Source organism: Sinocyclocheilus rhinocerous, unplaced genomic scaffold (assembly GCF_001515625.1).
Source record: "Sinocyclocheilus rhinocerous isolate Xijiao unplaced genomic scaffold, SAMN03320098_v1.1 scaffold943, whole genome shotgun sequence".
Lineage (NCBI taxonomy): Eukaryota > Metazoa > Chordata > Actinopteri > Cypriniformes > Cyprinidae > Sinocyclocheilus > Sinocyclocheilus rhinocerous.
The window spans coordinates 71160-97518 of NW_015626129.1; the positions used below are offsets into that span (position 1 = coordinate 71160).

Genomic DNA, 26359 nt, shown 5'->3' on the forward strand with positions numbered 1-26359 from the left:
GTTGCCGCAAGCCCGCCGGCCGCGCCGTTCTCAAGCCCGCCGGCCGTTTCTCACTCAAGCCCACCGGCCTCCGCTCACTGAAGCCTGCCGTGTGTGACGCTGTGTATTTCGTTGTGAAAACGAAACTACTTTGTTTGGCCTTCCAAAAGAAGACGATATCCGCTTTCAGAAAGGCGGGGCATAGAGGAGCAACAATAATGTACATTATGTGGAAAATAATGTGTTTTTTTAACCTTAAACTGCATAAACGCACTGCATTACACCAAATACACAACATAATGTTCTTTTTAGCAACGTCATATGACCCCTTTAAACTGCTTGATTAATATGGATTTCTTTTACAATGTTTTATGAACTTTTTAGCATCACAGTTTTGGTGGAATGGACTTTCAATGAAGGAACAGAAATTTTTGTTCAGTCATTCATAAAACAAGAATGGATCATAAAATTAGTTTAATGACATGCCTTTAACTAATACAAAATTTGAACTATTAAGAAGTCACGTAATCATTCACAAACTCTTTCACAAACTCAATCTGTAAACTGATGACTCAAGATGACTTGAGTGACACACAGGAAATGATGAGTCAGTCCAGTGAATCACAGAGAAATATAACACATTGAGGGTGGTTGGATAATTAACAGAGAGGTCCCCGACAGTGTTTAACATGCCTGGAAGTTCATTTTCACTTTCTTATTCTAATCCAAAATGTTGGGCAATCCGGACCGGCAGACTGCCAGTGTTGGGAAACAGAGCTGAACAATGGGACTACGCTATTCTAGTATGTCAAAAGAAACACGTCAACACCAACCTTGACTCTCAAAACCCCAGTGTACATGTGCGCCAAAAACGCTAAGCCCCAGATGTGCAAAAGCGTCACGGGAGGACAGCCAAAACCATGGGGCCTACAACATGCTAGCTAACATGTCATCATTATCCTGTGGAGACCGGAAAAGTAATAGAGGTCCTTCTGTTTGTAATGGATACTATTGCAACACTCTTCCCAGTGTCCTTTTATAGAGCCTCAGTCTGCCTAACACACACAACACATGCACGTATACACTCACACAGGGATGGTAATAGGATCCCATCCACCAGTCAGTAAAACACAGTGATGTGAGGCAAAGGGGCTTTTCTATATTCTCTAAACAATTTCCATTATTTACTATTATTTCAGTGTGATCTATCATTAGCAAAGTGACACACTTATAATGCCTTCAAGATGTTGTGTGGTTAAAATTCCTCTAAGACCTCCTGCAATTTTATTTTTGTCGACTTAATTTTTTTTTCTAAGTAGAGAGAAAAAAATCTAATAGTTGCAAAGGCATATTGCTGGCGAGTTTAACTATCTTTCTAAAGCCTGTGTGGCATATGACCCGGTGCCTTCTAGCATTTAATCTAATTTCCACTGTCCACTCTGATCCACTAAAACGGGTTTAAACATGATTTTTGCGACCAGTCCTCCCACCTATTAAAGGGGTCATATGATGCTTTTTTAAAGATCATTATTTTGTGTATTTGGTGTAACAGAATATGCTGACATGCTTTAATGTTCAAAAAACACATTATTTTTAAAATACTGTACATTATTGTAGGTCCTCTATGCCCCGCCTCTCTCAAACGCTTCGTTTTCTACAAAGTCCTCTTTCTCTCTCGCTCGCGCGCACGCACACGCACACACACACACAACGCTCTTTCTCTCTCTCTCGCTCGCGCGCGCGCACACACACACACGATGCGCAAAACTCCGCATTTGAACAGTCAATAGCAAATACTTAAATGGCGTTACACTAGCAGACTCGAATTCTTGGTGTCACACTGACCTTAAAGAATGGAAACAAACTGATAAAACAAATGATTCTGTTGTGTATTTGGAGAACTTTCCTCATTATGAACAGTACAGTTAGCACTCAAACTCAAACATGATCATATTACTTCCTGGTTCTTGGCTCATTTCAAGTTGGACATGACTGAACACTGGACTGCGTGAGTAGTCCAGGCATTTTAACAGAATTTACAAATGATTCATTCATTAAAATTAAAAATGTACACCCATGACCTGTGTACAGTACATGCCAGAAATTTTTTTTTTTTTTTTAAAGCTTGGAAAGCTTCAAGGACTTTAAGCTACAGGCTTTATTGTGTTTGTTTATCCTTGACAGTTTTTTTCTTATATGAATGGGATGGGGTTTTTTATTCTCTTGTACAGTTTTGTAAAAATTATCAAATAAATTCAATTCAAATTCCAACCTTGTTCAAACACTGTGGAATACAATGCACAATGTTAAAGTACAATGCTAATTTGATTAACAATAAGATCCCTAACTGTATATAGAGCTAACTGACTAAAATACGCAGATTTTCAAAGTGAAAAAGAACACGCCATCTTATAATTAACAATGAAAAAACGTAAATTGACATTCCCGGATTCCCTATGTGACCACGTTTGATGGTTTTTGATAATTATGTTTCTTCTTATTTTTTAGTACTTTGTAATATTAACATTATGTGAGTTAATAAAATATTTGTGCTCAATCCATAAAGCTAAAAATGTTACTACTATATTTTTAATACTATATTTGTAATATCAACTGCTCTTTTTTACTGTTAATTTCACAGATTTTTTTTTCCACAATGTAGTATTATGTAATTCTGTCATTACATATCGAGATGCATCAAAACTGACTGTTACATTATAGCCAGTTTGCGATTTTCTTTAAATCTTCTTTTATTTTTAACTTCTATAAATGAGGGGCTAGTTTCACATTTTTCCCCTAAAGTCAAACTCTGTATAGACTCAAACCTTAAAAAAAAAAAAAAAAAAACATTTCCATCGTTACTAGCCAAGAAAAAAAAGACACCTTTTGCAATGCCCCAATACATGGACATTTGTCTCACTATATGGGGTCGCATATGTCTACAGTATGTCTACAAACTCATTTTAAAAGAGCAAGAAAAAAAATCCAGTCTTTTATGATATGAACTTTTCAATGCTAGCAAAAGCTGTCTCTTTAAACGTAGGCCAGACAGCAAATCAAAGGAAATGTCAGGGGTTAGGGCATCATTTGGGGGATGTTTACAAGTGCATTCAAGATGGGTTTGCTAGAGTCCTGCCTCGTATTTTGGCATGTGCACATGTGCCCAACATAAACAGATACCATATGTGTTATGTGCGCACAAAGTTCTTCACTGGACGATAAATGACCTCAGATTTAGAAATGGCAGGAAGAAAAGGAAGAGAGCATAAAGACACAAAAGACACCAGCTGTACTATGTAATTATTTCCAGAGCTGACATTTACAATGTTTGATAAGATCATCCGAGCACTTGGATTCACATGGTACCATAAAGAGGAAATGACCTAACATAAACAACCCCGTCTCAGCATGACCTCTGACCCGTCACAGTTTCCATGACATGGCTGTTTTCCACTATGGATGTGGCTGTAACGGAGGGCATATGTTGGGCTCTGCGATGTTAAATATCTACACTGTTAAAAATACAGTTTGCAAACTAGTGTTTTTGCAGTAATGCCATAGAAGAACTATTTTTTTGGCTTCTTCAAAAAACCTTTCAGAAAACAGTTCTTAAAAGGACCATTTTTTTCTTAGTGTGAAGAACATTTTAATTATCTAATGTACCTTTTGTGCAATGAAAAGGTTCCATGAATGTTAAAAGTTATTCATGGAACCATAAATGCCAATAAAAACCTTTATTTTTAAGAGTGTACTTTAGTGTAGGTCTTTCTTTATTGATCTCCACAGAGAACTTTGACTTGTACGACAAGATTGCTGTTAAAGGAACACTCCACTATTTTTGAAAATAGGCTCATTTTCATCAAAAGTGCTACCGCCAGACCCGGAGATCGGCTGAATGGATTCGAAAATGGTAAAACTCAACTGTCTAACTCTAGGGGAGTTGGAAAATGAGCCTATTTTCAAAAATAGTGGAGTGTTCCTTTAACACATGCATAAATAGTTTCCACTGTGATAACCCATACCTTCTCCTCAAAGGCATAATTGTAATCCTTGATCAGGATCAGACATACATTTCCTATCCTGCTGGGCCACTTCTTCCTCATAATGTCCCCGCAGCGAGGAAGGGGGAGGATGACTGATTTTTCCTACTTATTTAATCTAGCTTAGGGCTGGGGATTTATGCACTGTGGATATGAAAAATTAATCGTGATAAAGAATTAATCACAATATAGGGTTAGTAATTAAGATGCATTTTCAGCGATCCGATCCAAAGTGGTCAGCCTAGATGCACGTACTGTTTCCACCTTGTCGTGTGAGCACTTGTGTTCAGCTTTCATTGAGAAAACTAAGACTTGTCAATAAATGGCCATTGCCAACACAATTGCATGGGAAAAAGTATTAACACCCCTGCTATTGCATGCGATAAAGCATTATGAGATTGTTAATTTACGGTTTACAATGTCATGTTACATACAATAACTGATGACGTTTGGCATGACTGCAATTGCATAGCTTCAGAAAACTTAGAATATAGCACATGAATTGTGCCTTTTTCCTTTTTAGGAGTGAACAATCCCTTCAAACATCAAGTTTGACTCAAAATCATATGGACTGGCTTGTGAAGCCAAATCCAGTGTCATTTCTCAAGTGAAGAGGAGTGCTGAGTGAGTGGATGCGTGTTGGTTCATAAAGTATGTGTTTGTGTGAGTGACAGATAGATGGAGAGAGAATAAAAGAGGAAGAGCACAAGAGAAACGGTTGAGGACTTTACCTTCTTGTGAGGAACAGTTGCCTGGGTCATGGCCAGTTCAAAGCTGTGAGCTCCCGTCAGCTGTGTTTTCTCCCAAAGTTTCCTTAGCTGCTTAACACACTCATCCTGACAGCACAACGCCTCGCTCACTTTACTCTGCACACAGACATGATACACTGCTAGCTTGCCAAGATACACGCTACTCATAATTAGTGGTGTTTGCTAAGGCAAGCATCACACTGACTGCTGCTCATGGTAAGATAAGATTAACCACAAAGCCCAAATAATAAAATAAATAACAAAGCAACACATTACACATAATAGATCAAGTGAGAGAGCTTTTAGTATGCATTTACACTCTGAGACTTAATGCACAGGTCTATTTAGTCCCGTCCGTTGTTATGTCGCGTCTATGTCAATCATCACAATTTCTGATTCAATCACGATTTGAATACAGATGTCATTCCCCAAACTCTGCAATGTAAACATAGCAGCATGGAAAATAAAGCCTTTATTGATTTGAAGCTTTGAAATGGTTCCTTTCTCCCATCACTAATCACTAGATTTGAATATATAAACAAAATTCAGACGAATTAAATGCCTGTCCTTACTAGTTGGCTGTCATGATATTTTATTACATAAATGAGGACATTTGGCCCTCACAAGTATAGCTAAGCAAGTACAAACACAGACGCAGCCACACATCTTGTGGAACAAAAACGTGTCCGATTGTTACCTGCAGTGCCAGTAGCATGATTTGGATCCAGAGGTGTGGCTGGCGGCTACACAGCGAGAAACAAGACTTCCCGTACAGGCAGTAGTGTCCTTTCAGTGGACAGGAGAATGACAGCTTAGCTACACAGCCACGATGTGAGTCTGGAGCACAAACACACATAAACACAGGAGCATGAATTGCTTATGAATTCCTTTGCCAGAAATGGAACCGATTTCCCAAAACCACAAAATATCCTAAAATAAACTCCCAGCAGCTAAACTGCACCACAGCAGAAGAAAACAACTAAGTATTTATCAGTAAAACCAGACACTCATAACGTTTTAGGGCATTTTTAGACCTGTAGATCATTTGCTTTGTTCTGAAACAATGTTACGTTTAGTCGATCTCGGGCTGATTGCCATGTTCATGTATGCCACAATGAACCAAACTAAGGGAAAAAATGCAACAGGTTACTAAACAGACGGTCCAAACAAGCCTGGTGTCAAAACAGCCTTAGTAAAATATGATTAAATATTGTGAAAATAAGTATTCTTTGTCTCATTTGCTATCATTAAATTGTTCCACATATATACTGGCATTATATTGGCCCAGTCCACCTAGTCTAAGCCTCAGACGGCACGCCAAGGACTGATGACTACCTATCTAATGCGTTTGGTCATTTTACGTTGGTCACATGGTTGGGAGGTTTATTGTAATTATTTATTTGGTTGTGCTATTGAGACTATCTCACCCGGCACTGTAGATACTAGCATTCCCATCTGCCATTGTGAAGCATATATCGGTAAACCGCTACTCATAACTGTGTCGTTTTGTTCTGTCTATTGATTATACAAATCACTTAAAATCAGCCTCTCTATAAACATCATTAATCATCCATTCTCTTTGGCCTTCATTGACACTATATGAGTGAGGGAGAAGAAGAGTGAAGTTAGTATTATGTTGCGGTTTGTATATGCAACCCTGCCAGTGTAGCATCGTCCTGAATGTCCCTCGACTCTCCATATGTGTTTAAGAAACAACACTTGGAGCATAATTACGCTTTAGTTTTCTTTTTTTATTATTATTATTATTTTACTCAATGACATGTGGATTATGCATCAACTGTTTAATGAAATCAGTGTAAAAAGAAAAAAAAAGAAAAAGAGAGAAACAACAGTTGGGCCTCTTGGAATAACTAAATCCTGATGGGCTGCAGATAAATGAGTGTATTCTTGTAAAAGAAAATGAGTTCATGGAACAGGAAAGATGGAAAAGACCAGCTTCTGCAAGACAGAGTAGAATGTGGACGAGCGAATTATACTTTGGAATTAATGGTGTTGATGCTTGTTTCATCTTTCACTCAAATCTTTTGACTTTGTTCATTAAAAAGGTTCAGTTAGATTAGTTTACTGACTTGTTCAGTGACTCTTTCTGTAAGTAACATCAACATACCAGCAGGTGGTAACCAGTGAATGTATTCTTATGAGCAAGTCATTGAATTACTTACTCAACAGGTTTGTTCAAGTCTTTTTAAAATTTACATGCCTACACATCCCAGAAGAGACTCTAAAAATAGTGTTTAAACATTATAAACGTTTTATCCACAATAAAGCAGATGCATTTTGTCCTTTTTGTTGACTGCTCAGAGCATGACTTGTCAAACTATACAAAAAAATTATGAATTTCAATAACATCTTTATGTCTTTTTGCATATTCATAAATCAGCTACTTCTTCTGCCTAACAGACTCCAAACACTTTCTGACGTAGTGAAGAGGCATGTTTGTTCAGTGGTTCCAGCCAATGAAATGCCTTTTCACATCCACACTCGCATGCTATTTGCTCACTCTAGTTGTGCGCTTCAAAAGGGATAGACTAAATGCTAAAAAATATATCATAAAGGACTAGAGCAGAAGACCAGAGATCTGCTCTCTGCTTGTGAAGTCTGCCAATAATTGGACACTGTTCAACAACTCTTTCACAAAATCCTTTCTGACAGCTTTACCACTGACTATGACATTAGCTGATCCTCCATGATGTGTTGAGTATGACTGCACTGAATCCCTCACATTGACACAAACATAAACGCACTCACATGTATTCTGGCAGTTCACCAGGTCGCCGACTGATCGATTACTTTACAGTTTATCAGTGGGAAAGCTGTTGAATAATGTGAAGGGGAGGCAGAGACCCAGGCCAGCGCAGGGGAGATGACTAAAATAGCTTTGCATCTGGATACCAGAACCAAGCTGCACCTCAATCTGTCTGCCACCCACAGCTGTGCACTGATAAGATGATAATTAGTGGTGTTTGAAAAGGCAGGTATCCTTCTAACTATTGTTCATACTTACAGATTTGAACAAAACCTTAACTTTATGAATTTAACTTAAACAAGTAACTCATCCTGCACTTTTCACTATTGACGTGAATGATACTTCAAATCATGCAACTTTTTGATAAGAGGTGTACTATTATTTTACTAAGCAACTGGACTTATAGATGCCTGATGGGCAATACAACAGGTGAAAAATTCAATAGACTTGAGAAGGAGGGTTCAGAGTCAGGACAGCTGACTCCTGAATCTTTTCATATTCTACGTGGTGGTTCACAGCAGTGACAGAAATTAGGGGATGTTATCAAATTAATTTGAAAAAATAAAATGATACTTTTAGTGGGTGGTTGCAAGTCACTGAGTCATTCATTCAACCAATTAGTTCAAACAGCTGGAGCATTCAGAAACAAATCAAGTCACTGTCTTATGAATAGGTAAATGAATCATTCACTAAAATGATTTGTTCAAGAGCACAGATTCATGCAATAGTGAAACATTGTTGCTTTAAGATATGCAAAAGTTCTGCCGTGACTTTGTTCGGAACTATTTTCGTTGGCCAAATACAGCAAAAACAGATAATACTGTGTCCAAAATGTAACTCACTTAATATTAACTTGTTTCTTGAACTGTATAATTGTCACCATTATGCTCAGGTTAGTTCACCAAGGACTTTTAGTTTGTATTTCTTCAGTTCATGCCTTTCTTTGTTTGATTTCCTGCCACTCTTTAGTTACCATGGTTACAATCATTAGTTAGTTTGGTTCAGCTGTGCACTCCTCATTATCTCAAGTATATGTGACCCTGGACAACAAAACCAGTCATAAGGATCAATTTTTTGAAACTGAGATTTATACATTATCTGAAAGCTAATGAGCTTAATAAGCTTTCCATTGATGTATGGTTTGTTAGGATAGGACAATATTTGACGAGATACAACTATTTGAAAATCTGGAATCTGAGGATGCAAAAAAATCAAAATACTGAGAAAATCGCCTTTAAAGTTGTCCAAATCAAGTTCTTAGCAATGCATATTACTAATCAAAAATTTACTTTTTGTATATTTACGGAAGGAAATGTACAAAATATCTTCATGGAACATGATCTTTACTTAATATCCTAATGATTTTTGGCATAAAAGAAAAATCGATAATTTTGACCCATACAATGTTTTTTTTGGCTATTGCTACAAATATACCCCAGCGACTTAAGACTGATTTTGTGGTCCAGGGTCACATATATTCAGGAAAAAATGGCACACTTGTTGTGATATTGCTCAACTATTCTGGAGTTTTTCTGGGGCAAGCACCACTTTCCCTACAGAAAATGTCAATAAGCAATGTGATGGGTAATATTCTAATTAATATTATAACTAAAATCATGTTTTGCCTGGTGATTTAAACAATGCAATAGCTCCTGTCAAGCAATTTAATGAAAAACAGCAAGTAAAATTTTGTCAATCTAAATATAATATACAAAAAAAAAAAAAAAAAGTAATTTGCTAAACTCTGCAATCTAATGAAAGGGTATCTACACATTTACCTTATCAAAATTCCACACTTTTCCAGACTCAAATTTCCAAACCTTTCAGTAGATTTTCAGACCATATTTAACATAAATGGTTCACAGGAGCATTATTTTCAGCTTTATATTTGGTATATGTAAATATTGTTATTTTCTCAAGGGTTTATTCATTGATTTTCTCAAAGTGACAACATACAGAGTCCCTTAAAATAAAATAAAAAAACGGACTTTTGCATGCACACGAGAAACTACTCATACTCACATTTTTTATGCATTACAATTTCTAGTTTTATATATACTATAACTTGCCATCTGCCATCTTACTATGAAGAAAATGAGAGCATGGATGCACATGAATTAACAGAGATCTATTTGCTCAAAATTTGGCTTTCCTTAGGGTAGTACCTCTAATATCAATGCCTAATGTCCAATTTAATGCATCTTCAGAGAAACAATGACACAAAATGGGCTGATGGCACAATACGGTTGTGTGCATTGTCCTATTTGGCAAGTTCAAGGGTCTATAAAAAAGACTGGTACTGTAAAAAAGTGTTCAAAATGTGGCTTTCTTTAGGGCAGTACGTCATATTTCAAGGCCTTAAGTCTGCTTTAACGTGTACTCTGTGGCGGCCAAAAACCCACACTGCGAAATGAGCTGATGGAGCAATAGATGGCTCAGTAAGCATCATCTTATGTGCTAAGTTTAATGATTTCTCGTAAGCACATGAAAGTCTGTATATTTCTTATGGTTACACTTTATTTTAAGGTGTCCTTGTTACAGTGTAATTATGCATTTAAGTACTGAGTAATATTGATTAACTACATGTACTTACTATATGGTTAGGGTTAGGATTAGGGTTTGGTTACTTGCATGTAATTATGCATAATTAATTGTTATTATAATAGTAAGTACATGTAACATGTATAACAAGGACACCTTAAAATAAAGTGTTACCTTTCTTATTTTTGCAAAGATCCTTTAGAGGCTCTGTAATTTGATGCTATTGTGAGAAGAAAGCCAAAATATAACCTGCATTTTTACTTAATGAAAAAGTGCACCTTGAATTCATTCAGTCGTGTTTGACAATCACTAAAGAATCATTAAACAGCTGACATGAAAAAACACTTCTTGTACGATACATTTATTTTCATTAAACTCTTAAATTTCTTTTATAGAAAACTAAATAGGGGCAAAAGTCTGGAAATGCTGGAAATATTTTTCCATATTCTGCTTTCTTTTTTCCATAGTTTTCCAGACCTGGAAATTACTCAAATCAAATTCCATACTCTCCCAAAACTGCATAGGAACTCTGTAGATAACTTGGCATGGCATCCCAATATGTAACTGGTGTGATTACATTTCTAACATACTTCAAAATATGCCAGGAAAATGTTCTCCTCATTTTGCTAAAACAACAACAAAAAACTGAACTAGAAGCTGACCTGAAATTCAGTCTTGTATAAACACTTTCATGTTCAAATTAATTCCCATGTCCAAAGTAATTTCTGGATGAGAGTGTGGTAAAACTTGTAGAAGCGAGTAGTGTTGTACTGAAACAGTATGTACTGAAAACTTGTAGTGTTCTTCTGCGCTACTCATAAATGCAAGGTACTTTTTAATGTGTTGCTGTGTGGATTGCTCTTAGATTTGACAGGTTACCTTCAATGACACAGTGCTCCGGTATGGGGATTTGTTTGATCATTTCCGCACAGAAGGTTTTGATTTCTTCCATGTTGTCTCTTAGGTGGATCCAGAGTCTATCTCCCTCCCGGGGGTCTCCAACCACCACCTTTTGGCCCTCACTGTTTGGAGATGTGTCAGGCTGAGTCTCTGTGAGTTTGTGGTTCTCCTGCAGGGTCGTGAGGGCAGGACGGGTCTCTGGGCTGGGACTGGCCTCACAGACACCGAGTTCTGTGCTCAGATCCAGCCCTTCTCCCTCTGGACTGCTGTCAGAGTTAATGGATCGTGTGCGTACAGCGTGAAGAGCCAGACTCTTTGACCTGAACACGAGAGAAGAGCACACTTCAAAATTCAAAATCTCAGAGTCAGTTCATTTATTTTAGGCTGTGAGTTATTAAAAAGTGGCATACTCTACTAGAAAATGTAGAACGTATTTTTGCAGTGTGGTATTTAGCCAAATTAAATGTAAAACTAAGACATGCATAACTAAAATTTATACCATACGTACATACAGAGCAAATGTAATAAAGAATGACAAGTGCTATTTAAAAACCGTTACCATTCATTAGGGATGCACCGAATATTCGGCAACCGATATTATATTTCGCCGAATAAACGGAAAGGCCGAATATTTCGCCGAATAATATGTACCGAACAATGACTAACGCGATCAAATAGAGGCACGCACTAATGCAGCAAACATGTCGGCAGCGTGAAAGTATTTAAAACTATCAGAGAAAGACGCAGAAATCATTACAAGCACGAAGCACCGACAGCGAGAGACTGCTGCATCACGTCTCCGATGAGAAGAAGAGGTGGTTGATGCTGGTGGTTAGGTTACTGTATGATGATTGAAATCGCGAAATTACCTCAAAACGATTAGTAAATAAACTGCAGAATGTTCTATTTTCTAATGCACGCACGAATTGCACGTATTCTGACAGCGCGGCACGAGCTCGCGGCGCCAGGGTTCAAAGTCCAAAGCGCGAGGAAAATCTGCGCTGAACTTGTTACTCGTCAGTTGCTCAGTAACATTTAGAATTTAGAATTTTTTTAAAGGCTTGTGACAATGCGATACGTGTGACAAACATCTTCCCAAATTCGTAATGAGAATAATTTATAAATCTGCATGCTGTTGTCAACAAAAAGAAGCACTGAGATCTTCCTGCGGGTTTCTGCCAAAATAAAAGCCGAGAAAAAGCAACAACTCCATCGACATTCATAAATGAGAGTATTGTAATTTTACTATCGTTCTGTAAAATAAAATAAAAAATTAAGACAATAATACTGATAATAATAATTACCCTACAACAGCTCTATTAATACATTTATTTGATGCGATTTCAAGTTTTCCTTTCTCTTTAGTGTTTCATTTTTTCCGGCTTCGGCCAAGAATTTTCATTTCGGTGCATCCCTACCATACATTCTACTATTCCTTTCCATGTGCAAACATAAAAACGTTTTGCTTTTGGACATCAGAGATCATTTATCTATCGAAAGGTCCATTTCAGCAATTTTGAACTATTCATTTATTTGTAAATTCCCACAGGTCAGGCCCACCTGCTGAACCTCATCTCTCTGCGCTCATCTCGTGCTGCCTGACCCAGACTATGGCGTCTCTGAGGACCAGGGGAAGCACCCTCTTCCTCAAACTCCTCCACCTCATCACCCATCTTCTGCTCGAAAGCCTGGATCTTCACCTGCAGACGCTGGTTCTCAGCAAACATGTCCGAACTAGACTCGGCTTCACATGGCCTGGACAAATCCTGCACCTTCTCCTCCTCTCTGATGAACAAAGATAAAGGCCAAGTTCAGAATGGAATACAACTGCACTAGTGTATACTGAACAGTATGTACTGAATGCTGTATACTTTTTAAAAACAATATTTGAAATAGCATTAAAGGTAACACTTCATTTGACAGCAACCTTGTTACACATCTTACATGCACTGTACTTACTATAGTAACAACAGTTATGCATAATTACACAATTATGCTTAATTACAAGCAACTAACCCTACACCAATCTCTAATGGTGCATTCACATGGGGCGTCGGCATTAACGCTTCTCATTTACTTTGAATGGGTGATGTCATGCGTTGCCGAATTGAATTGTGGGTCCATTGTATTGCGTCACTGGTGTTGCTTGTATTGTCTGTATATATAGTGAAAATTTGTAATATCTAACAGGACATTTCATGTAATTTTACAGTAAAATAATGTTAAATGAACAATTTGTGAAAGAGCAAGTCAAACTCCCATAATTCCCTGTCTGACACCAGTGTTCATTTAGTTAACAAAAAGTATAATGAAAAATGTTCGTTGACAAGCTTTTTTCCCATGACTAAGACGAGACGATGATGAGACAATAATAACTCATAATGTAGACAGAGAGAGTGCATATCTAAATCTTAGATATTAATTTATATATTAAATAGCCTATAATAAATCAGTACACTAGATGAGGTAAAATAAACATTGTGTATGAGTCTACTTTCTATTGATTGGTGCTTATTGGTGAAAGTGCAATACCTAAAATGTAAAAATATATTTCTCAAATGACAACAATATTTATCAGTTTAACTATTATACAGCATGACGAAAATGTGACGAAAATGTTTCATTGACTAAAACTAGACTAACATGCTCAGACATTTAGTCGACTAAATCTTGACTAAACAAAAACAGGAGAAGGTTGACTAAATATGATAATAGCTAAAAAGTACATTTGACACCAGGACTAAGACTAAGACTAAATAAAAAATGTGTGACAAAATTAACACAATCTGACACTTCACATTTGATGCTATTTTGTTTAAATATTTGTGTTTTTTAATAGTTTTTGATTGATTCGTCATTGAATCAAGTATTCAGAATCAAGCATTCCAGAAAGCCATGTAATAATAATGGTTTATTCCAAACATAAAAACAATTTCTATATAGTTGAAATAAACATAACTGTCATTTTTGAAATTAGTAATTTTGGAAAAGAAGATGAGTGAGAACAAAGGGAGAAATAAAAGCAAAAGTAGAAAACTAACAGTTCTATCATGTCCCTTCTATTAAATTTATGTAGATTTCTCTTTATTTGTCAGCTTTCCTATGCAACCTACTTTCCTCAAGAGAGAACAAATTAAGTCTTAGAAACAGAGAAATGAACAAAATATTTCTATCTGGAGTACATCATTACCTCATCAGACTTTTCGCAATGAAACTGCCAAAACACTGATTAGCTGAAGAATTTTGCAATGGTTAATGCTGACATTCAGACAAAGCCCTGCAGATTAGGGAGCTTTTTAACAGAAGTTATTCCATCATAATAAAATGTCAATTACTTCAATAAAACTAATCACCTGTGTGGTTTAAAAAACTAATACTGGAACATGTCAAGGCTATTCAGGAAATTGAAGCAAGTGGGAAATTAACTGGGGCAGTCATGGCCTCATGGTTAGAGAGTCAGATTTGTTACCCAAAGGTCGCGGGTTCGAATCTCGGTACAAATAGGGATTTGTAGGTGGGGGGAGTGAATGACCAGCGCTCTTTTCTACCCTCAATACCACGAGACCCTGGAGCAAGGCACCAAACCCCCAACCGCTCCCCGGCACTGTTCCGGGTGCACAAATTCCGAGTATGGGACACCATACTTGGCTACATGTCACGTCACTTTCACTTTCAAAATGTCTGTGTGTGTGACTACCTGCTAAATGTACTCTCAGCCTCCAGCTTGCGTCCCAAAAGTCGCGCAATGGCGGTGAAACTGTTGCTCATGCGGTAGATGTCTTTTACTCCGCCGCCCAGGATGGAGGTGTAGCGATCGGTCAGGCAGTGGATTTCCAGCAGTAGTGTGTGATGGGCACTGTGCTCCATACTTGCTAACAGAGACACCAGATACTGCAGCGCCCCGTGAGCCTGGACCTGCACACGAGAGGTAAAATGTGTGTGACAGGTGTGACACTGAAGACTGGAGTAATGGCTGTTGAAAATGTAGCTTTGCCATCACAGGAATAAATTACATTTTAAAATATATTAAAACAGATATTTAAAATTGTAATAATATTTCACAATATTTACTGTATTTTTTATTTTAAAAAATTCAGCCTTGGTGAGCATAAGAGACTTCTTTCAAGCACATTTTTTAAATTTTGCCGACCCCAAACTTTTGAACAGTAGTGTATAAAAATAAGTAGTTTCATTCAAGTTTACAATATCAATATCAATATCATTTCAAGTCAACAATATGAATTTGCATTGAATAATAAGCTGTTAATATAAATTGTGTTGTGTAATGTTAATCACTTACTGATTGTTATAATCAATAACATACAGTATTCCTAAACATTTTAAAGTTTTAATAATTTACACTTTATAATAGCTCATAATTTATACTTTTTTAAAAAATTTTGAATATAATTATTTAACCCTTTTCAAAAAAGTACTATGGTAAAATGGTGCAGTGATCGTACTGAATGATTAACAGGTACCTCAAAGTATTCTATTTAACATGGTACATTTGAGAAAAATAACATCTTTTTAAACAAACAGTTCATGAATGGCTTACAAAGTACAAGAAAACTGGGGAAAAAAATGATTGGGAGAATTATAGGACATGTAGTGTAATAAACGATATTTTAAAAATATTAAGAAAGGTCCAGAAATAGAGTAAGATGACAGCATGATGAATTCCATGAAAGGAAGTTTCTATAAACGTACACAACAGGGACTACATTACGTCTTGCACAATGGGTGTGTGTCTGGCTGTGGCTGTTAGCATATCGAAACACTATTTTCCATTCCTATTTTAAACTAATATGGGGGATCTTATTCAAAACATGTTTTTGCCCAAGTCAGAGTGGTGACTCAAAGCAAAAACTAAATCAAACTGAAAGGGGGGGTAATAAATTATCATATTGGCATCAGCAATTGAATTCCCCTTTGAAAACATAAGATTTGTATATGATGCACTATTAATGTGTCAGAATCTGGATGGGACGGTTCAAAAACAACCTCTGATATCATATACAGACTGATCTATCATCATCCCATAATGCCAAATCTCAGGGTCTAAAGAAACAGCTTATCCATCAACATGAAAATTAAATTAAATAAATAAATAAAAAACACTGTAACCAAATGATTGTCATGATGTCTGGTTCCATTAACAGTTCTTGAAAATCTGCATTCTTTCACACCAAAGTAAAATACACTGAATATAAAACGGAATAAAAAGTACACTCAAAAAAATGTTTCATTCATCCAATTAATCATCCCTTAGGTCAAGTTATTTATTTTTCATTGGCTCAAGTTAAAAAATATAGATGTGAATCATTACCCTAAATTTTTTTAATTGGATGAATAAAACATTTTTTTCAGTGTATGCTCATTATGCTGAATAAACAGCATGCTCATCATGGAATGTATTTTTGAATAAATAGAAATCAAAATGAGCTTCACATCATTGGCTTGCGTGTGTATGAATACAGTCATGTATACATGTTAGTAATAAAGGGAATATCAAACTAAGATCAGTTTTTTAAATGGAAGCTGGTTTCTGCAATGGTATAAAACATTTTTTACCCTACTTTTTATCTCACGATTCAGACTTTTTCCGCGCAATTCTAGATAAAAAGTAAGAATTATGAGATATAAACTCAGAATCCTGAATTTTTCTCAAAATTCATACTTATTAATTCTTATTATATCTTGCAATTCTGTTTTTTCCCCTGCCATGGAATAAAAAAATAAAAAAGGCAATTGCAAATTTATATTTTACAATTCTAAATTTACATCTTGCAATTCAGACCTTTTTCTTAGAATTGCAAGAAAAAAAGTCCAAATTGTGATAAAAAGTTGCAATTACCTTTTTTACACAAACAAGCTTCCATAGTTTCTACCAAAATAAAATAAAAAACTTAAAGGGGTCATATGATGTTGCTAAAAAGAACATTATTTTGTGTATTTGGTGTAATAAAATGCGTTTAAGTTTCAAAAAACACATTATTTTCCACATACTGTACACTATTGTTTCTCCTCTATGCCCCGCCTTTCTGAAACACGTCGATTTTTACAAAGCTCATCGGTCTGAAAAGTGAGGTGTGCTGTGATTGGCCAGCTATCCAGTGCGTTGTGATTGGCCGAATACCTCAAGCGTGTGACAGAAATGTTATGCCCCTTGACATATTGTGATGCCTTGTCCCGGCACGACGAGACAAAAACATTAAAAAGAGAGCGCTGTACATTTACAGTTCCTGCCGGACTTGAGACTCGAACTCGTAACCTTTGGGTTACGAGTCCGACTCTCTAACCATTAGGCCACGACTTCCCCCTTTTGAATAAAGAATATCTCTTTGAATTTAAAACTTTAGTCTTTGCAACTTTACAGATCTTCTTTATGCACCAAGAGCTTGTAACACTCCAAAGAGAAAGGAAAAATTGAAATCGCATCATATGACCCCTTTAATAGTAATGGGTTGAGAAATGCTGACAAAAAGTGCCAAATAAATAAATACATATATACATAAATTATGGTAGCATTATAGATTCCATCAATAAATATAAAATAGTTTTTCCCTCACCATTACATCTATCTCCACATTAAAATCAATCTGCAATAGTCTTAATCCATTGAACCTGACATGGTCAAAATAAAATCATCAGAAACATCAACCCTGCAGAATTCTCTCGACTGGATGTTATCCCAACTTCTAAAAACAATTTAAGTTGGCGCTTTGGTGGTGATGACTATATGATTATTGCCTATGATGTCAGGTTCAAGTGTTGGATTTTGCTGAATTAGGTAAGACAGTAGTAGTTATTTATTATTCATGGTGGATGCCATGCGAATGGAAAACCAAAGTACGCCTACGGTATATGCTCTTGAGCCATTTAAATAATTATCAATATGACGTAAGTTGGCCTGCTGGTATGTGAGAGTGGCTCTCTAAATGGGGGTTTCTACAGTCCTAATGTCAAAATTGTTATGCAGTCAGATGTGCACACTGAATAAATTTCCTTTATTAAAAAATGAGTTATTACTCATTGTTATTCATTACATTGATTTCTTAAAGGCACATTTGAAAAAAGGCCTTTTGGTTATTCTTTACGTAAACTTAATGATCCTACAACTGTGCTTCTCATATCCTAAATTTAAACGTAAAAGGTACAATTTCAAAAGTAAAGTGAGTATATCAGAACAAAGCAATCACAGAATGACAAGATGTAGCTTGTAACAATAATAAAAAAAACTAAATGACAAAGTGCAGTTTCTGTTCAAATCAAATGAGGGATTAAAATTTTTGGCATACACATGTGAATTTTACAGGTTGAGTGCATATGTAAACATCTGGTTGTGTTTAAATCTGATACGAGCTTTGGGCCAGAGATCAAGTCAAGAGTGCCAAGAAAAGTCTTGGCCAGCCAACTCTGTCCCGTAGACATCGGGCTGAGCTCTGGCTCAATAAACCAACACACTCCATCTTACTGTAATCTCTGTTTACCACCACCACAAATTTGTGTTCGGCCTAATGAGATCACTTTCATCAAAATTATTATATTAAACCTATCAGCCAAATTTCATGCAACAATACCTTGCACAGTTTTCAGTTAAACAGGACTTAAATTTGAGAAAACCGTAAATGGCTTGAGCGTGTTCACATGCACAAATACAGTACGTATGTTGTCTGAAAGCAGCTGAATGTCAAACAGACAGATCTTTGGCAGTGAACTGAATAAGCTCTAACGATAATGGGGAAAGACTGGTATTGTTGCATTTGACACCCCTACTGCTTATGATGCTGCCTTAGAAAGTAGCTCCCTATTTCGAAAAAAAATTAAGCATGCAAACCCTTGAATCAGATTTTTCTTAATTGGATTTAAAAATACCTCAGTGCTGTTAGGCATGTGTTTACATACGTTTTATACACTGAAATAAAAATGCTGTAGGATTTACATTGAAGCAATTTTCACTCACAAATAATTACAAAGAAATTGCCATTCACACGTAGCCTAATTAAAAGCCTGAAGTAGTATTTTCTTGCAAAACATATCCAATAACCTTTGTTTAGTTTACAACTTCAAAAAATCATTTTGTAACGTGTACAAATGTTTATTTTGCATCTTATGACGTGGTCAGTAAAAGAGACTAAATATTACTAAATATTTGGTAAAAAGATCTGCTGACATGCCATCTTTCATTTTAGGTATGTCATCAAGGCAAAAAATGCTTGCAGTAGCTCTGGTGACGTTATTGTTGCGGCTTTCTCTGGATCTAAACGCATGTGCTAATTTTTGCTCAGAGCACATGAAGCATACATTTATTGAAATATGTGAATAGGATTGCAACCTTCATTGTTCATATGAACAGAACTGGACTGGATTCACTGTGAAAATTAGTGCATATAAACGTGTTATTTTAGAACAACAAGAAACAATGCTTGTCTAAGGAGAGCAGCGTGAGTGATGAAGGTAGAGGAGATCTGCCTCAGCACTGTTCTGTAATTACCAGGCTAAGGCTTTTGGTCTGTGAATTAAAGTGATTGATTTGTTCCACTGTGTGACTCAGTTAAGAGTAAGCTGAAATTCAAACTGAACTATTTAGAACAACAACCTTTTCCCCTTGATGGGGCACAAACAGTTCGGCCCGCTTTACACCTCATACTGTATCATCATGCATCTCAAAAGGATAGTTCATCCAAAAATGAATATTATGTCATAATTTATGTCCTCCTCATGTGGTTCCAAACCTGTATGACTTTAGTTCTTCTGTGGAAATATGACGTATTGCAGAATATCTGACTGGACATTCTGCAATATATTTTTTGACGTGTTGCACAGAATGACATGAGGGTGAAGTAATGATGACAACTTTTTGGGAGAGCTATCCAGCATCAGTGCATTTTGTTTATAGGCCAAAAAAAAAACACATTTGACCAAAAATACAGCGTGAAAACTTGTGTGCAATTATACATCAGTGATTTACCCAAATTATTTTTTTTACCGAAATCAAGAAAACACTTCAGGAGTTTTGAAAGTCGTCACCTGATTGGTTGTATTCTACGGGATTTCTGGCGGACTTGTGTGTCGTGTTCTTTAACATTCCTCCTGGAAACAAAGCCATTATGACGCTAAACCCCCCCAATGGAAGAAGAAAGCTGTCTGGTTTACAACTCTGACAATGATTGCTTTTTAGGTTCAACTAAAGCTGGATTTTCATGAGTATGCGAAGTTCACGGCATTCACTCTGTTGTAGTAAACTTGCACAATGCTCTTGAAAGAATGATTTATTGCACAACAGTCTGTTATTGTAGGGACAATTTCACACAGTAATACCAGTAAATTGCCGTAAAATTACCGGAACAACTTTTCCGGTAAATTAAAAAATGCGCTGTTCACACAGGCAACGACGTTCCGTCTTTTTTCTGGTAAAGCACCATTCACACATCAATTTCAAAATACCAGTAAGGTTAAATACGGTGACATCATTAACTGGAAATGCCTTTAAACGGCTGCGCCTCCCGGTGTTGTGTTTGTATACATGGAGGGGTATAAGCGGTCAGTGTTTTCATTGATGTTTTCACTTTTGTGTCAAATGTTTACATTCATGCAGCTGCTTTTTTTCCCACAGACATCGTGTTAGACAATTTTAGACATTTCTTTGACTTCCGTAAACAGCGCGGAGTAAATGCGTCATCTCAGTCAGAATGTTCTGATTGGCCCAGAGTAGATGTCTTACGTCAGCACATTCTGAACTCGCTCCTGATCATACCGGTAATCTTGTGCTGCGTTCAGACAGAGCACATTACCGGTAATTTACTGGTAATGTTACAAGTTCTCATTCCGGTAAATTGACGGAACAAAAAACAAACTGTGACTGGTTGCTTTACATCATACGTCTGTCAGATGGCCTCTTGGGCAGACCTTGGCCAATGAAAGGTGCGATGGAGTCTAGACCTTCTGCCATCAGTCTGGAGGTCTGGTTACATGAGACTAGGATCCTCCAGGATGGATGCTACTTCATTCTTAAAAGAGTATTATAGTTGTAGTGTGCAATTTCTACATCAGAGGCACCAAATTCAATTGGAATCTGTTTGTTTGGGTGGACAGACTGGGTCAGACATAAAATCATTTACTCAACCATTCGTGTGAGTCTGGTATGGAACAAGGGCTGGGTATCAAATTCTATGTTTTTTATGCACCGACAGAATTGCTCTGATACCATTGAGTATTAAAAAATGTCTTGTCGTTCGGTACCAAATTTCTATACTTAAGGGGTTAATCAAGAAAAAACACTAATGTTAGGTGTGTTCGACTTGACGCTGCGCAGACTGATCAGTGTTTGACATCAAAGTACCACGAGAGCGATTCAAAGCTCACGGAGCCATCTGCTGTCTAGCTCTCACGGTACTTTGATTTCATACACAGATTGGTCTGCACAGCGCCACAGCAAGTCGAACACACCTACTAGTTTACGCCGACACCCAGAGACGTGGCTCAAAGTGAGGCTGTAGTGTGTAAGTGTCCGTTTCTGACTTGCGTTTCTACTAACTAGGGATGCACCGATACCGATACTGGTATCGGTATCGGGCCCGATACTGGCCTCCTGTACTCGTACTCGTTAAAATAACGTTACGTTTCAGAAAAGATCTCTACGGTGGTCCAGTAGTGCACAACACAACAAAATCGCCGCAGCACAACGGAAACAAGCCACAACACAACTGAAAAAGTCGCAACACAACGGAAACAAGCCACAACAAAACGAAATCTCCACAACACAACGAAATCGCTGCAGCACAACGCAATTAGCACAACACAACGGAAATAAGCCACAACACAACGAAATCGCCGCAGCACAACCCGCTCCCTTTCTTGGCCATTATAGAGGATGCGTTAAAACTAAGGACTCTATACCAGAGGTAATGGTCTAACGAAATTCAAAATTTGGGCATTTTAATACCAATTATTTTAAAACCATTAGCCAAGTCATTTATATGGCTATGCGAATTTAATGTGTCATTTAAAAATCCTGGTGCAGTAAAAGCTCTGAGTAATATTTTTAGACCATTAACTCTAGTACGAAGCCCAAATTTTAGCTTTAAAGCATAATTTACGTGCCTGCGAGAAACAGCGTTATGAAATGAATTCAACAGTAATAATATGTGCAAGTTAAAGAGTCCATAAAAACATCGGTATGGTATTGGTATAGTAAATTGTTCAAAATTAAAGGGGTCATATGATGCGATTTCATTTTTTCCTTTCTCTTTGGAGTGTTACAAGCTCTTGGTGCATAAAGAAGATCTGTAAAGTTGCAAAGACTAAAGTCTCAAATCCAAAGAGATATTCTTTATAAAAGTAACTGTTTACACTAAGTAAACCGTCAAGTTTGAGTTTGAGCTCCGTCAAGTTAATTCTTTGTCGTCTAATTTTTTATCTTAAAATCAATTTTATACACCACCATTTTCGTTTCTATAACGTGTGAATATATCCCCTATCGTATTCTACAACAAAAACAATCAGTGCCTTACTCGCTACGCCACTGCTCTGTTACCCAGCGCACGTGATTTTAAATTTTGTGTGGCCCAACCAGACATTGGTGAGTGTAATTAGTGTAAATAGCCTATATGTCAAAAAGGCTGGTTATTTGCACTTAATGTAAACACTCCGTTATTGAAATGGCACCATGATATGGGGTGATATATAATATACTGACCCATAGAAACTTTAAGGGTTCGTGAAAATATACTGGATATCAAAATTTGGATTTCTTTAGATCATTAGACCCTGCATTAAATCCCTCTGCTCATTCAACTGTAACAGTACTTAAAAAGAAGTGACGCCATATTTATTAAAGAGGAGCTCACATGTTAAAAAGTAGCAAATATATATGTTTGTGTGCATAGGACCATTTCCGTTGTGTTGTGCTAATTTTGTTGTGTTGTGGCTTGTTTCCGTTGTGTTGTGCTAATTTTGTTGTGTTGTGGCCTGTTTCCGTTGTGTTGTGGCGATTCCGTTGTGTTGTGGAAGATTTCGCTGTGTTGTGCACTACTGGGTCACTGTAGATCTCCGTCCACAATACATGAACGAAAACCACTATCGAGGGTTTGTAATAACTTCCAATTGCGATCTAATGAGTGTTTTTATGGAAGGTATTTTCTGCCAGTTTTAAATAAATCAATTCAATTATAAAAATGAAAATGAAAAAAAATTTCATTATAGAAAACTGTACGAAAAATATTCCAAAATTGAAAATGAAATGAAATTATTTAATTTTCATTTAAATTTTCACTATGATAATGCATCATCCTTGTCAAATTGATAAATAAAATGTAGTTGGTGATTTGATATTTCATTTTCACTTCAATCTCGATGCAAGACTGCCAATACTAAAATGAAAGGCAAAAGTGAAAAAGAAAATGCAAATACAGTTTTTACAAAGCTTTTATTTAATGCTCATGCAATAATAGTGACAATTCAAATTAAAATGTAAAGTTTAGTTTATTACAAACTATTTGAACTTTATTAAAACTATTTGCACTGATTTATTGTGTTGGTTACATTTTGTTCCTTTGTGCTTTTTTGTTCCTTTGTGCTGTGGCTCATGAGAAACGTCAACAAGCATAAAAAAATAAAATGTTTTTCTTAAAAGTTTTTTTTGGTAATGTGTAATGTAATCTTGTTAAAACAGATTTCATAAAATTGGTATTGAAAAAAGTATCATTCAGGAACCGGTATCGAAGTCAAGGTATCTACTGTATATGTTGGAACGTATCCAGGGTACGCATGTAACAATAGTTCCCCGAGGGAACGAGACGCTGCGTCAAAACGCTATGGGAACACCTTTAGCGTGACCATTCTCTGAATCACGTGTGTAATCAGTCCAATGGATGGGCAAGACGTCACGGGCAGTTAAAAGCACGTGCAGTGGAACCGGCATCAGCTTCAAGGAATGAAGCAAGCGCTCGCAGGGATGCCGGAAGTATGGCACTGAGACACAGCGTCTCGTTCCCTCGTGGAACTAGGGGTACATGCGTAACCTGGAGACGTTCCCCTTCAGGAACTCGAGCTGCGTCGAAACGCTAGGGGAACAAGAATGCCCACGCCGCCAGACTTACAAATCTCTGCCTAGTGTGGAAGAGCACAGCTAAAGCCAGAGAAAGGAGCTAAGAGTGGCGCAGAATGCAGGTAGGCACCTGACAAAGTAGGCAGGGACATCCTGCCCAAAGGCTAACTTCAGAAGGAGTGAGCCTTGACCCCCAAAGTAGAGGGGGGATCAGAGGACTCGAGGCTATGAAATAGCATCCTTGTCCACCGCTTAGCATAAGCTTCTCTGGCCGGAGGCTTCAGCCTCAGCGCACCGCGGCTGGAAACGTGTAACCAGGGGGTGTCTGCCCACTGACTGGCCACCAAGAGGGCGTGGTAGGCCGCAATGTTCGCCACGTAGACCTTAAGGTGGAGTGGGTCAACCCTGCGGAGAATCAGGCCTGCAGAAACTCCAGCACTGTACCAAATGGGCAGTTAACTGGGTCGACCTGGCAGTCTCCACACCAAGAAGTGGAAAGAGGCCCTCAGAGGCCACACCCACGGCTTCCACTGCTCCGGGTGGGTGTGAAAGATTGTACCCTCCGCCTGTGAGAGGAGATCCCTCCTGATGGAAATCTCCCATGGAGAGCCGAGGAGAAGGGAAATCAGGTCCAAGAACCATACTCGGCCCGGCCAGGACGGGGCTACTAGCAGCAGACGGACCCCGTTCCGTCGCACTCTCTCCAGAACTCCCGGGAGCAGAGCGATCGGGGGAAAAGGCGTACAGACAAAGCCTCGGCCAGTCTGTACCATAGTGTCCAGTCCGAGAGAAGCTGGATGAGTCAGAGAGAACCAGAGGGTACAGTGCGATATCTCCTGAGTCGCAAACAGGTCCACCTGAGCCTGGCCAAAAACTCTCCATATCTGCTTCACCACCATGGGGTGAAGCCTCCATTCCCCGGGCCTCGGCCCCTGCCTCGACAGGATGTCTGCTCCCATATTGAGATGCCCAGGGATGTGAACTGCTCTCAGCGAGAGGAGTTTGCCTTGGGACTACACAAGGATCTGGTGCACCAGCCTGTAAAGGGGGCGCAAATGCAGACCTCCCTGGTGGTTGATATAAGAGACCACCGCTGTGTTGTCGGTGCACACCAACACATGGCGATCTCTTAGGTCTGGGAGAAAGTGTTTCAATGCTAGAAACACGGCCAGCATCTCCAGGCAGTTAATGTGCCACGTGAGATGGCAACCGCTCCACAGACCACGGGCTAAGCGGCCACTCATGACCGCTCCCCAACCGGTGAGGGAAGCGCCCATCGCTAGTGTTACGCGGCGACAAGGAGCTCCCAGCACTGGGCCCTGAGACAAGAACCAATTCCGATGGAAGCAAAAAGTGTCCATGTAAACGTACCTACTGATGTAATGCACACGTTGCCTCTGCAGTGCGCGAGCCGCTCGGTTATAAAACAATATAAATCTCCTCGGAGAAAGATACCTGCAGCAGTGAGCTTACTCAGAGGGAGAAGAAACCACAGCGCGGGCTTCCGAACCCCGAGAGAGAGCGCTAGATCTAGGGAATGCGGGTGGAGATAGGGAGAGCCCGTCTCCAACCTGTACCTCGGAGCGTGCCCGGCGAGAGCGGAGTGTTTTGCAGCGGGAAAAGCACAATCAGTCCCCCGAGAGCTGACTGCGCGAGCTCCGCTCCCCAGTAATGCTGCTCATTATAATATTAGACATAATATGCTTGTGCAACTCATGCTTGCAACTGGCGAGCTCATCGACGCCCTCCACATCAATCTCCTCGGAGGAAGACAGGCGGAGCGTCGAGCCCTCTCCCCAGACACACACCTCGGAGCGTGCCCGGCGAAAGCGGAGTGTTTTGCAGCGGGAAAAGCACACTCAGTCCCCCGAGAGCTGACTGCGCGAGCTCCGCTCCCCAGTAATGCTGCTCATTATAATATTAGACATAATATGCTTGTGCAACTCATGCTTGCAACTGGCGAGCTCATCGACGCCCTCCACATCAATCTCCTCGGAGGAAGACAGGCGGAGCGTCGAGCCCTCTCCCCGGGGGGAAGAACAGTGCAGTGCGGGCTTCCGATCCCAGAGAGCGGGCGCTGGATCCATATGCGAACCCCACGAGCGCAGCCGCCGCTCCGCCTCGGCGAAAGCGGGGCCGGCACCGCAAGGAACGCTGGTGAAGGCTCCCTCCTCAAAGAGAGCCTTCCGAGAGCGAAGCATGCGCAGTAACATCCCTCGAGAGCTGACTATGCGTGCTTCGCTCCCAAGCAGACAACACACAAACTGTGTGTGTCCCCACCCAAAGTATAGCGCGGGCAGGGAGGAACACACAGCCTGAACGCTGCCTGCTC

General features: G+C 38.6%; 1 protein-coding gene across 1 annotated transcript in view; it reads right to left on the reverse strand.

Moving 5' to 3' along the window:
- The window catches only part of LOC107711033 (ventricular zone-expressed PH domain-containing protein-like), an 86566-nt gene that overhangs the window by 24568 nt on the left and 35639 nt on the right, over positions 1-26359 (reverse strand). The window contains exons 7-11 of the mRNA XM_016515937.1: positions 14674-14891; positions 12537-12761; positions 10956-11296; positions 5466-5605; positions 4751-4885 (exon numbers count right to left, since the gene is read on the reverse strand). Coding sequence (XP_016371423.1) covers positions 4751-4885; positions 5466-5605; positions 10956-11296; positions 12537-12761; positions 14674-14891 — 1059 coding nt within the window. The remainder of the gene's footprint in view (positions 1-4750; positions 4886-5465; positions 5606-10955; positions 11297-12536; positions 12762-14673; positions 14892-26359) is intronic.